Below are 12,277 nucleotides of genomic sequence, written 5' to 3' on the forward strand. Positions count from 1 at the left end.
TTTGGAGGGCTTGGTGTTTATTATGCAGGTGATGTTCGGCATTATGCTTTTCTTGCTTCTCGGTTACAGTCTACTGGGTTGCAGACAAAGCTTCTACGACATGCTGACATTGTTGGTCATGGTCGAGCTTTTGAAGACGCTTTGGGTCTGTTTAATGGCGTAGTGGAGTCTGATTTTTTAAGTAATCCTAGTGAGGTCGCTGCCCCGAAACTCATGAAGAAATTGGCAGATATATATTTCACGAAGGTTACCGCTTCTGCAGAATCCACCTTTTCATTATCCCCTCGTCTATCAGCATTGTGGAAATCTCAGCAAGGAGATCACACATCTGCTTGGCTTCGGGTTGTTCCTATTTCAGGATTGGATCAGACTATGAACGTAAAGACTTACCGATGTGTGTTATGCTACCGATTGGGTGTTCTGTTGTTCTCTGCCTCGACACCGTGCTCTGCTTGTTCGAGGGTTTTTCCAGGGGATATTTTTGGCGATCACGCGGTGTCGTGTGCTGGTATCGTGGGTATTAAACATAGACATAATGTTGTTCGGGATACCCTAGTAGATGTTTGCTATCGTTCTGGGATTTCAGCAAGGAAAGAGGTTGACATTGGGTTGTCTGGAGCGAACGACGAGGCCCTCAGCTGATGTGTTACTTTATTCTTGGGATCGTGGTCGCGATGTCTGTGTAGATTTGACAGGATCTTCTCCTTTGACACAGTCAGGGCTATCTAACTTTATTCCTGGACGGGTTGTGCCTGATGCAGCTCATCGGAAGCGGGTTAAGTACGAGGCTCGTTGTCAGGCGATTGGATATGGGTTCATTCCCTTCTCCTTTTCTTTGTTTGGTGAATTAGAGAAGAAGGTTGTTGCGTTGCTTAAGCGAATTCAGAGGTTCTCGACGACACAAGGCATTGGAGCACATGCTGCAGCTCATATTTTTACTAGGGTAGGCTTTGCTATAGCTAGAGGAGTGGGGGCCCAGATTGTATCTCGACTTCCCACTAATTTATTATAGGTTGTATGACTTTTTGTTTTTGAGATAATAATAATAATAATAATAATAATAATAATAATAATAACAATAACAATAACAATAACAATAACAATAATAATAATCTAATATATATAAATAAAATAGGCATTTTTCAAGAGTCTTTGGCGCGCCACATAAGAAAATGTAATATTTTGACCAATGAAAAATTAGAATAATAATTTATTTTAGAATTAAAAAATTCACTCACCACCTAAGCAAAAGTGACAAATAAGATTCAAGAATTTTACCACATACATAAAACAACGAATTGTGAATAATTAAAATTTAAATTATACAAAAAACTAAAAATTATCTTTTTGAAAAAAACTAACAATAATCTTTAAATATTAGGATATAAATTATTAAAAAAAATTAATTAGTATTTTTAATTTTTTGATATTTATCAACAATGTTAAGATACGTGCATTATAAGTTATCATAAGGTTGTGCGCATTATAAGATAATTTTTGACAATACAAGCTCAAGAAACATAAATAAATAATACTTAAAATTATATCACAAATAATATTAGATTTAAATTATAAACGTTTTTAATAAAATTTGTGATACCTACGGTTATAAGATAATTTTTTACAGCGTTATAAATTAACGCATCATACGAAATACAAAACCCAATCAAGGGAATTTGTGTTAGTAATTTTCTCTCATTTTTAAGTCATCAATGGTTGGGTAAATCTTAGCTTAATTTTTAAAATTTTATATTTGTAATTATTACTTACATTATTTTTTTGGGATATTTAACGAGTATATGTGTATGTTTTGTTTAATTTATTGAATTTTGTTTTTACATGCCTATCTAATTTAATTGGGGAATTAAATTCGAGCAACAATTGATTGGAAAATCAAAGTACGAGCTCTCGCCTATTTGACATACTAAACATCCCCAAATTAAACAAGATAGCTTAATAAGTTTGTATATGGTCCAATTGGACAAGGAGGTATTATATTTTCATAAATTGTTTACCTTTATTAAATTTCATTAATATACACCTTTTTGGTTTTTTTATTAATTAATATAATGAAAAAATATAACTTAATTTCTTATTTTTAATTGTAGGGTGATTACGTTCATGCCTCAATTAAAGACAACATTGTCCAACACTTTCGTCCAAAATATATTGAAGCAAATAATTTCCTTATATGGAGCATGTTTATTTTAGCTTTGGAATTACAATATTTTCTTCAAAATACATAAATATTTTAACAAAACAAAAAGAATACATAATAATTAGAATTAGCATATTCAATTTCCAATAAATACTTAGAAGCTAATCTAAATAAATACTACTCATGTACAAAGGGATTTATAAAAAAGATTTATAAGTTTTTTAAAAAGGGAAAAACAAAATTCAAAAATATTACAATAAAATCCGTGCATCGCACGGGCTTACATCTAGTAATAATAATAATAATAATAATAATAATCAACTAGGTAATATTTGATATTTATTATGATTATATCCTAATAAATATGATATATTTTATCTATTTGATACTTGTTACGATTATACCCTAATAAATATGATATATTTTTATTAAAGACGGATGAAATACAATAAATTTCTATTAATATAAACCTACCATATATATATTTTCTTTATTCTAACCTTGAAAAAAAACATAAATTTCTCTTAATAAAGTCAATTATTTTGTGGTTGCAAATATATTAACAAAAATTCTCTCTAATTCCCTTCAATAGGAAGAACAAAGAACGTCGGCTTCCTTAGAGCCTTAATTAACGAAACCATCTATGGCAACCTCACCAACAACAATAGTTAAACACCATCAAACCAACACCTACACATCCTACGACGTCACGTGTTTCAACCATCGGGTTCGAACCATCGTGACATCTTGCCCCGACGTAGTAACATCTTGGATCACTCACATCCGATCCAACCATCATTCAACCATAATCGGCCTAGACACCGAGTGGCTAAACCCTATAGCAACCCTACATCTATGTGTAGGCCCTAACTGCCTAATCTACCAACTCCTCCACTCCCCCTATATTCCCTCGGCCCTCGAGGACTTCCTAGGGGACCCACAATGCAAGTTCTCCGGTGTCGAAATCAAAAGTGACTCTCAAAGGCTTAAAAAGGATTATGATCTACAGTTGTCAAGTACAGTTGTCAAGTATGGTGGATGTCAGCAAGGTTGCAACCGAGGTGGGGAAGGTGAGAGTAAATGCAGGCTTGAAAGAAGTTGCGATCGCGGTGTTGAGGTGGGAGATAGTGAAGGCTAAGGAGATCACAATGAGTAAGTGGAATAAAGAAGTGCTTGATGAATGTCAAGTTATGTACGCTTGTATAGATGCTTTTGTGAGTTATCATATTGGTAAAGAGCTTATTGATAAAAGTATCTAGAATATTATAAGAGAATTATGTATCAATGAATTTCAAGTCGAATTAGTGCTGCGACTTAATTAGTTATAAGGTGATGCAAGAACCTAAGGGATGTTTTTGTAATAAAACTTTGAAGGGATTAGTTTTGTTAATTTTTTATGTATCAATGACAATGTCAGAGATTTTTTAGACTAATTAGGGTTAATTTTTCAAAAAAAAAAGGCATGAAATTGGATTAGATTATTTAATTTTTCTGCTGCCCATGCATTCTATAAGCCAATGGCAGGGTGGCTGCTACAGAGTTTATATGGCTGAACATATCGATCACTGTACCACACTATTCTATATAAATGCATATCTGATTTTCAAGTGTTCAAAATCCAACCCATTTAGGTATGTCAGCAAATGAATAGGAGGAGCATTCTTTACCTCGAAAGCAGTCGGCAAATAAAAGGGCTTCAATTTCCATGTTTAGCCCACATTAATATGTCAAATTGCCAATAAGAGTACAAATTCACTCAGATCAAATCGAAGATGAAAAAAACGTGACAGAAATCAGTTAATATTCAAACGTGACAAAAAAAAGGCTTACATTCATCCACGGAGTTATGACATCCTGTTTTGTCCAAACTAGACTACATTTGTAAAACAGTTTCTTGAGCTTTGCATAAGATCACAACAGATGCAACTATAAAATGCTTGATCCCTTGGTCAAAATCCAATATTGTGATGTCCTAAGTCAAGCTGTCCTAAGAGGCGGTGACACCAATATGACACCATCTCCTCTAACAAAGAGAAATGGAACAGTGCGCCTTGTAGTCTGGGGACAAAAATCAAAATTTGCAAGATGTAAGAGTGTGCAATGAGTTAGTACATCTTGTAGAATCCAAATTCAGTTCATAGCAGTGGCCCAAAAACAGATGCATCCCATGCATGTAATTTGATTAAAATGTCTTTATAACAAGACTGCTTTACCAACATAAATATTCCTGAAGAACCCAGAAAAAACACCCATGGCAAGCTATTTCAGATAAGCAACTCTAGATTCAAGACATGATATAAGCTCTATAGTCTCTACAATAAACCACAAACACTGCAGGTTCCTCAGGGAACAACGGAGCTCAGCAGTTTTTACATCAAAACACAGTAGGGACCCTATATAAGAAGAATAATTTAAAGACTTACACTTTGTTTGGATAGGAAGAAATGGAAGGAAAAGAAGGGAAGAGAAATGGAGGGGGACAAAATCTCTTGTTTGGGTAAAAGATTGGGAGAAGGAAGGGGAAGGAGAGGGAGGGATCCATTTTCCCTCTCTCTTTAATAACCATAATCTCTCCAAAATTGGAGAGATTTGGAGGGAAAATGGAGCTCACCTCTCCCTCCCTTTCTTTTCCCCCCTTCCCTTCCTCCATTTTCCCTCCCCTTCTTTTCCTTCTTTCTTTGCTATCCAAACAAAGTGTTAGATAATCAAAGGCTCCCTTGGAGATAACAGAATGTAACAAAGGAATTGAGAATAAGTAGAAGAGCGGTTTCCTTTCCAAGAATCGTATGGCATTATCACAATCTTAATGAAGTTCTGCAAACATTATATAGCATGCAAGTGTGGAACAGCAGTTTTTTAGCCTTTAATATTCAATGTTTCTAGTCTTTCTATATGAAATGCATTTACATATATATGAAACTAGTGCCTACTGGGATTCAATTGTCACTGATGGAAATAATGTTTTAAAAGTCTATGGAGTTTCATTTACAGACAAACAGAGCAGCCTAAGTTATCCAACCATTATTTGGCTGCTCTTAACTAAATTTTGACTTGTTATGAGCCGGTGAAATAGGAAATTGGGCAGTTGGCCTGTTCTGGGTTACACTGGCCTCTTTACACATCTTTGACAGATACTAATCCCTCTTTTCCATATTAACAGACCGCTTATTGAAATGCACTATTGCTTATATTTTCAGATGTACCAACACAATGTTATTGGTCATCTTTGGATAGCCAATACAATGACAACTCTTTACTTGTACATAAACTCAACAGCCCAAGCCAACGTCTGATGATGAAACTCCATGTACAAATATATGGATTTAATTTGAATTTAAATTACCCCTCAATACCACCGTCAAAGGTGGCAATGGATGGAAATGGGTATTTATGAAGAAGATCACAAGTTTAGCATAGCCAAACATTATCATGTACATTGGTATGAGATTTTATATACAAAAATCAAGTATACCGCTACTAAACAAACCATAGACACTAATACAAGCATGGAGGGTGTATAAATTGACTTACCCGAACAATTTCCTCATAAGTCTCATCATCAATTTCCACAGATGTCACAACTTCCTCAACCTCTCCAAGAATCATATTCAAATGCTGATCATAAGCCTGCAAATCAACACAGGTAAAGCTGAACAAATATGTACTGCTTCTAAGCAAGATAAACAATATTGGGAAAAATAAAAAAAGTACACTTTCTATTTCTGAATATATTTAAAATTTTGGCACGCACACAATAATTTCACAAATAATTTAAGACAAAACAAGCTGCAGTTATTTAATATATCCATGAAAATAGAAGATTGGGAGCCTTAAGAAGGTCAAAAGCAAGAAAATTCCTCTGCCTATAACCTATAAATTACTCCCTTTGTTTTTATATAAATGCATCAATTTGACAGGCACATTTTCCGAGACACAACTTTGAACATTAATAGCATTAATTGTCTATTAGTAAAAATTGTAACAAAATTATATTATGAAAATAGACATTATGACTAATCTAATGATATACGGAGTATTATATAATAACATTTATTTATTTTATAGAGGTGAAAAAATTAAGTAAAAATCAAATCAACCATGGTATGTGAATAGTGCAATTGTCAAAGTGATACATTTAAAAAAAACGGAGGGAGTATTAGTCAAAGAAACAGGGCAAATAAAGCTGTAATGACCCTAACGTCCCTAACGCACTCGGGTAGGCTCATCTGAAAAAGGGTGAAACCTTAATTTGAAAAACCAACATAGTTGGGAAGAAAATAATTATCTTCCATGACAATCAAAAAACTCATTTTAATCAAATGAAATGAAAAGGGAAGAAAGCACACCAAATGATCTTTCTAATATCTCATAGCTTCAAAATACAAAGGTATCAATGTACAGTGTACTATGACAAGATGGAAGATAGAGATACATTTTTAAAAAAAAAAAAAAAAAAAAGGACAGAAGACCAGAAACAGCAATTCACACAACTCCAAAGAAACTGCCACAATATTTGTACCTAACAACATCCTCCCTTCCCTTCAGAAAATCAGACTGTGCATGCATGCACCGTTAAGGCCCCCAACACAGTATTCTCAGAGATTATCCACCATATATTCATAGTGAAATGGCAAGGAAGCAGAAGAGAGTCTCGCAGCTCCACTCAAACCATTGGTTGCATCATGTAATAGGCATTGCAAAAATCTAGACTAAGCTTAGTCCCAAAGTGAAGGAAAATAAATACGAAATGACTTTAAAGCTTCGACCCAAAACGTCATAAACCTGGTTTTTGGACATTTCTAAAGAGATTTTTTTTTTTTTTTTTTTACTCTTGTCACATCAACTTTGAAATTTCAGGTAGCAAAAATATTCACTACCAGGAAAAATTTCCCCCTATTCTTCATAACAATTCGAGAAGCTATTGAACGTGCCTAAGACTATAATATAGTCAATTTAAGCTGATACAACATATTTATTAGAACAAGATGGATGTGTCAGTTCAAATCCTACCTATTTGAAAGCCCAATTCAAATTTTTACAACATAAAAAGCAAATGCACCACTAAAACAACATAACCAGTTTCAAATTCAAAGCAAGTGAATGCATTTAATCAACAAATGATGAAACAAAATTGACAAATACACCCAATTTAAGCAAAAAAAGATCTTTTTTTTTTTTTGAATTATGCAAATTCCTAGTATTAGCAAGCTTGGCACAGAAGAATTAAATTCAAACTAGCTATGCAATATTGACAATTAGAACAAGCATTCAAAAACAAAAACCCAGAAAATTGAAATAAAAAAACTAACAATATACACAAAGAAATGAGTAATTACGAAAACAGGAACCCTAATTCCAGAATTAGACAACATCAACAACAACAAAAAGAGGAAAAATTCGAAAAACCCTAATTGAAATATAGTAGTAGATTAATAAACCAGAATTGATAGGAATTTAAAGAAAGAAATTGCAAGAAAAGGAGAAAGGCGAAGAGAAGTAGACATACATGGAGTTTGCCACGGAGTTCGCGGTCAGAACGAAGCTTGACGTAAATACGTTCATCGAGACTGAGACGAATGAGATCGAGAGGCTCCTTAACTGCGCTTTCTTCTTCTGTCGACGCCATTTTTGTTGCTTCAGAGAAGGAATGGAGGAGAGAGAAAGAGAGGGAAGAGGAAGGAGACTAGAGAGGGAAGAAGGAGAGTAGGATGGACTGAGAATAAGGAAAGGGTTTAAATTTTACAAATTTTTGCAAGTGGCTGGCCACATGGTGGTTAATTGTAGGCCAAATTAGAAAATAACACCTGTAAAAAGACCCGATTTTGATTATAACACCTTAACATTTCGAAATTTTATTATAACACCTACAAAAATCCCAAAATTTTAGTTTCACCACCCACTAACGGACTTTTGGATGGAAACCGTTAGTGGGGCCCGTCATGTACACGTGTCAGCTGTGTATTGGTTTAAAAAAAAGAAAAAAAAAAAAAAAAAACCCTAACCCCCTAACCCATCCAGCCCCACCATCGGCACCACCTACCCAGCCGCCGGCATCACCTGCCCTCGCATAATCCGGCGATACCAGGCCCAGCCCAGCCCTGAAGTTGAGCAGCGAAAAACCTTCCGGATTAACGCTTGCAATTGACGGTTTCCTGAGCAGTGAAATCGCCGGAACTTCACCGACGAAACTCACCGGATTCTGCAGGATTTCAGCCCGTTTCTTGAGCCACGAAATCTTCCGAACAACCACCTGCGAATCTGCTGAATTTCGCAGCGATTTCAGCCGGTTTTTGCGAAGCAACACCACCGGAATTTGGCTAAGACAACTTCCGGTTTGACGCCTGAAATTGACGGAGAACCACCTGCGAAATTTCGATTGGTGCTTGTAGCGGTTGTTGACGGTGGTTTGGTTGTGGGTCTGAAAGAGGCGAAGGGGCTAGGTGGTTTTCGTGGAGGGTTGTGGTGGGTTGGGGTGATTTTTCGGGGAGAAGGAAGGGGGAAGGGGATTTACGGGGGGGCTGATGTTGGTGGGGGTGACGGCCGGTGGTTTCGCCGGAGAAGGAATGGAATCCAACGACAGTGGGGGGTCTCCGGCGGTGTAGTGACGGTCGGCGGTGGTGGGGCTGGTGGCTGGGTTAGAGTTTAGGGGTTTTTTTTTTTAATTTTAATTTTTATTAATTTTTATTTTTAAGCCAATAAACAACTGACACGTGTCCCTAGTGGGTCCCACTAACGGTTTCCATCCAAAAATCCGTTAGTGGGTGGTGAAGCCAAAATTTTGGGATTTTTGTAGGTGTTATAATAAAATTTCGAAATGTTAAGGTGTTATAATCAAAATCGGGTCTTTTTGCAGGTGTTATTTTCTAATTTGGCCTTAATTGTATGTTGTTTCTGGTTTTAGTCAGGGTGTTACTTATATTATGGGGTTACTCGTAATGTATTATTGGTTTTAATCAGGGGTTACTTGTTTGGTATGGGGGTTTGGTTTGGGGTTGTAGGGGTTACTCAGAATACAAGTAACACCTACAAATAACCCCAAAATACAAGTAATTCATACAAGTAACCTAAAATACAAATAAGCCCCGACAAAACCAATAATACCCTACAAGTAACCTATGTCGCACCATGTGGCCTGCCACACTGAAAAACCTCTGTTTAAATTTTGGGTTTTTTTCTTTCTTTTGCGTACCTCTTTCTTTTGACACCAAGATTTTGTGGAAAATTGTACACCTATGTGCATTGGTGGTGTACGAAATTATGAGATAAATAAATTATACTGACATTATTCATAATAAATAATAGTAGCGTCTGAAGAGGACAATGTAATTTCAAAAGAAGATTATGAAGCCAATGAGCCTCGGCACCAACATTTTGCAACGCCCCTGTATTATGCCGCTGTACTTGATCTAAAAGAGTAGCCCGACACTTAGAAGACCGGGTAAGAAGATTATCCCCTAGAAAAAAAAAACAATAACCCGAGGTCGAACGGCGAGTGCTAGGGCACCCACCCTAATCTGCATCAGTATGGGTGATCAAGTTTGTAGGTGATGAAGGATATAAATGTAATTCGTGATCAATGTTGGTTCTCAGAGTTCATGCATGAATGAATTAACCTGCTGAACTACAAAAGCTATATTAAGGCGAGTAAAAGTGAGGTATTGTAATGCACATGTAAGACTGCGATGAAGTGTGGGATCATGAAAATTTGGTACTCACTCTGCACTAAGCTTGGATTGAGTATACACTAGAGTCGCCGCAGGTTTGCAGCTACCTATGCCCATGCACTCCAAAATTTCCTGCGCATATTTCTGTTGAGATAAAAACAAATACGATAGAGTACAATAATAGCAATGCCCAGATAATAACTCAAAGGACCTAAATCAGTCATCGGAAATCTTGTACGTAAGTGAGAAATAATATCCTCGTGTAACTGATCTAAAGAAGTAACCAACACAATTCCATAAACATATAAAAGCAAGTTTGTCATATCGTTCCCATGTTGGAAAATGAATAATAAAGAATTGTCACTCTTAACAATGGCAAATCCTGTATGTAAAAGATAAGTAGCAAACCGCTAATACCAAGCCCTTGGGCTTATTTTAGGCAGTAAAGACCCTTGTGAATTCTGCAAACATACCCTAGAAACCTCTTGTCAACAAACCCGAGGGGTTGATGCATTTATGCATGTAAATACTCTCATTCAAGTCACCATGCAAAAAAAAAAAACATTCTTGACATCAAGTTAGTGGATAGACCACTCGCGAGCCATAGTCAAACTTAGCAATGTACGAACGGTAGCCGGCTTAACAACCGAAGTAAAAGTTTCGTCACAATCAACTCCTTTAACCTGAGACTTGTCATTACACACTAGACGTGCTTTATGTCATTCTAGATCACCATTAGCATTCAATTTTTGACGAAACAACCACATGCAACAAACAATATTCACCCCCGTTGGTCTAGGGACCAATTCCCATGTCCCCGTTTTAATTAAAGCACTATATTCATCACGCATAATGACACTCCAATTTGGGTCGAAAAGGGCTTGTCCATGATGGTTGGCGGCAACTATGGGAAGGGGAGTGATGATAGTCGACAAGTGGTAGAGATAAGGTTAAAAAAATTTGTAGAGAAAAAAATAAAAAAAAAAATGCGGAAGCTAGGATCTAAACCTAAGTTTGTGATACCATGTTAGATCTTATGAAATTGGAGTATTTACCACTAATACATATATAAAGGGTTATAAGTAGGGATGGCAATGATCCGTTTTTTCACGGATCTGGGTCCTCAAATTTTGGACCCGACGGATTCGGGTCGGATCCGAGTCCAGGTGGAAAAACGGATCTAGATCCGGGTCCAATTACCAGACCCGGACCCGGATCCGTAGATCCGTTTTATAAATTTATTTTTTTAAAAAAATAAAATTCCTAATACAAGACTCACAAATTTCGGCCCATATCAGAAACTGAAATCAACCCACAAAAAAAAAAACCTAATTTTCTCTCTCTAGTTTCATTCTCCAATCTCCACCACCCAGCCTACTCTCCACGAGACCACGACTCCATCAGATCGGCGGCGATCTCCATTCAGTTCTGTTAGATCGGCGGCGATCTCCGTTCAGTCCTGTAATTCCCGTATTCCCTCCTCTTTTTAGTTTCTTTGTTGTTTACTTGTTTACTTTATATGAGCAAATAAACTAAAGTAGTAGTTCAGATTTGTTTGTGATGAATTTGTACAAGCTTGCATTTCAGTTGATGAAATTCTATGAAGATTATATGCTGAAATTTCGTGGGTTTATTTGTGTTGTTGTGCATGTTTTTGCTGCCAATTTGTGTGTTTTATTTATGCTGCAATTTTGTGTAATTTATGCAACTTTGTGTGTTTATTTGTTTGATTAATTTGTAATCTACTACTGTGAGGTCAATTAGGAACTACATAGTTACTTATTAGCAATTAGTTTCATGAATTAAACCTTAATTACTTCATAAAATCAATTATACTACTGATTTTTTTTTAATAAAATTATATTACTGATTTTATCCTTTATAATAATTTCAGTTTATGGATACACAATCAAATTGGATGAAGATTAGTCCTTTGGGGAGATGGATTTTGGATGCTCATATTGGATATATCATCGCTATTTTTTTTTATTGGTCATTTGTAACATCGTACTTTTTTTAAAATGTTTGGATTTTTTTTTTTCAAAGACAATATGTGTGTTAATTTGTATTTTTAGTTGTATAACTCTAATTTATGTATTGAACTTGGTTGAAATGCGTTTTTTATTACATTTGTTTCAAAAAAGTAGGCAAAATATGCAAGACCCGTTTTGGACCACGACCCGGACCCGGATCATTGGATCTGGATCTGGGTCTTCATTTTCTAGACCCGATGGATCCGGGGCAAATCTGGATCCAAGGTTGGAAAACGGAACTAGATCCGGGTCCATCCGGACCCGGTCCAGATCCGACCCGTTGCCATCCCTAGTTATAAGGATGAGCCCTAATCACATTAGGAAATCTCAAAAGATATTTACACAATATTCACAAAAATATATCCTTGTATAACAAAATATCTATCGCATATTTTACCATTATAAAATGCATAAAAATATGG

At 35.9% G+C, this 12,277-nt stretch overlaps 1 protein-coding gene and 1 long non-coding RNA gene across 2 annotated transcripts; one reads left to right on the top strand and one right to left on the bottom strand.

Moving 5' to 3' along the window:
- Window positions 1–3,890: 3,890 nt before the first annotated feature.
- LOC110725869 (sm-like protein LSM3A) lies at window positions 3,891–7,886 on the bottom strand. Its single transcript, XM_021905332.1, has 3 exons — window positions 7,665–7,886; window positions 5,690–5,785; window positions 3,891–4,216 (listed from the first exon to the last, which is right to left on the bottom strand). The coding sequence occupies exons 1-3, from the start codon at window positions 7,782–7,784 to the stop codon at window positions 4,136–4,138; spliced, it is 297 nt and encodes a 98-aa protein (XP_021761024.1). The 5' UTR covers window positions 7,785–7,886; the 3' UTR covers window positions 3,891–4,135.
- A 3,105-nt stretch (window positions 7,887–10,991) lies between these two features.
- LOC110725870 lies at window positions 10,992–11,952 on the top strand. The gene is made up of 2 exons (XR_002512244.1): window positions 10,992–11,283; window positions 11,717–11,952. It is a non-coding gene; the product is annotated as an uncharacterized LOC110725870 (long non-coding RNA).
- Window positions 11,953–12,277: the final 325 nt, after the last annotated feature.

Source organism: Chenopodium quinoa, unplaced genomic scaffold (genome assembly GCF_001683475.1).
Source record: "Chenopodium quinoa cultivar QQ74 unplaced genomic scaffold, ASM168347v1, whole genome shotgun sequence".
Lineage (NCBI taxonomy): Eukaryota > Viridiplantae > Streptophyta > Magnoliopsida > Caryophyllales > Amaranthaceae > Chenopodium > Chenopodium quinoa.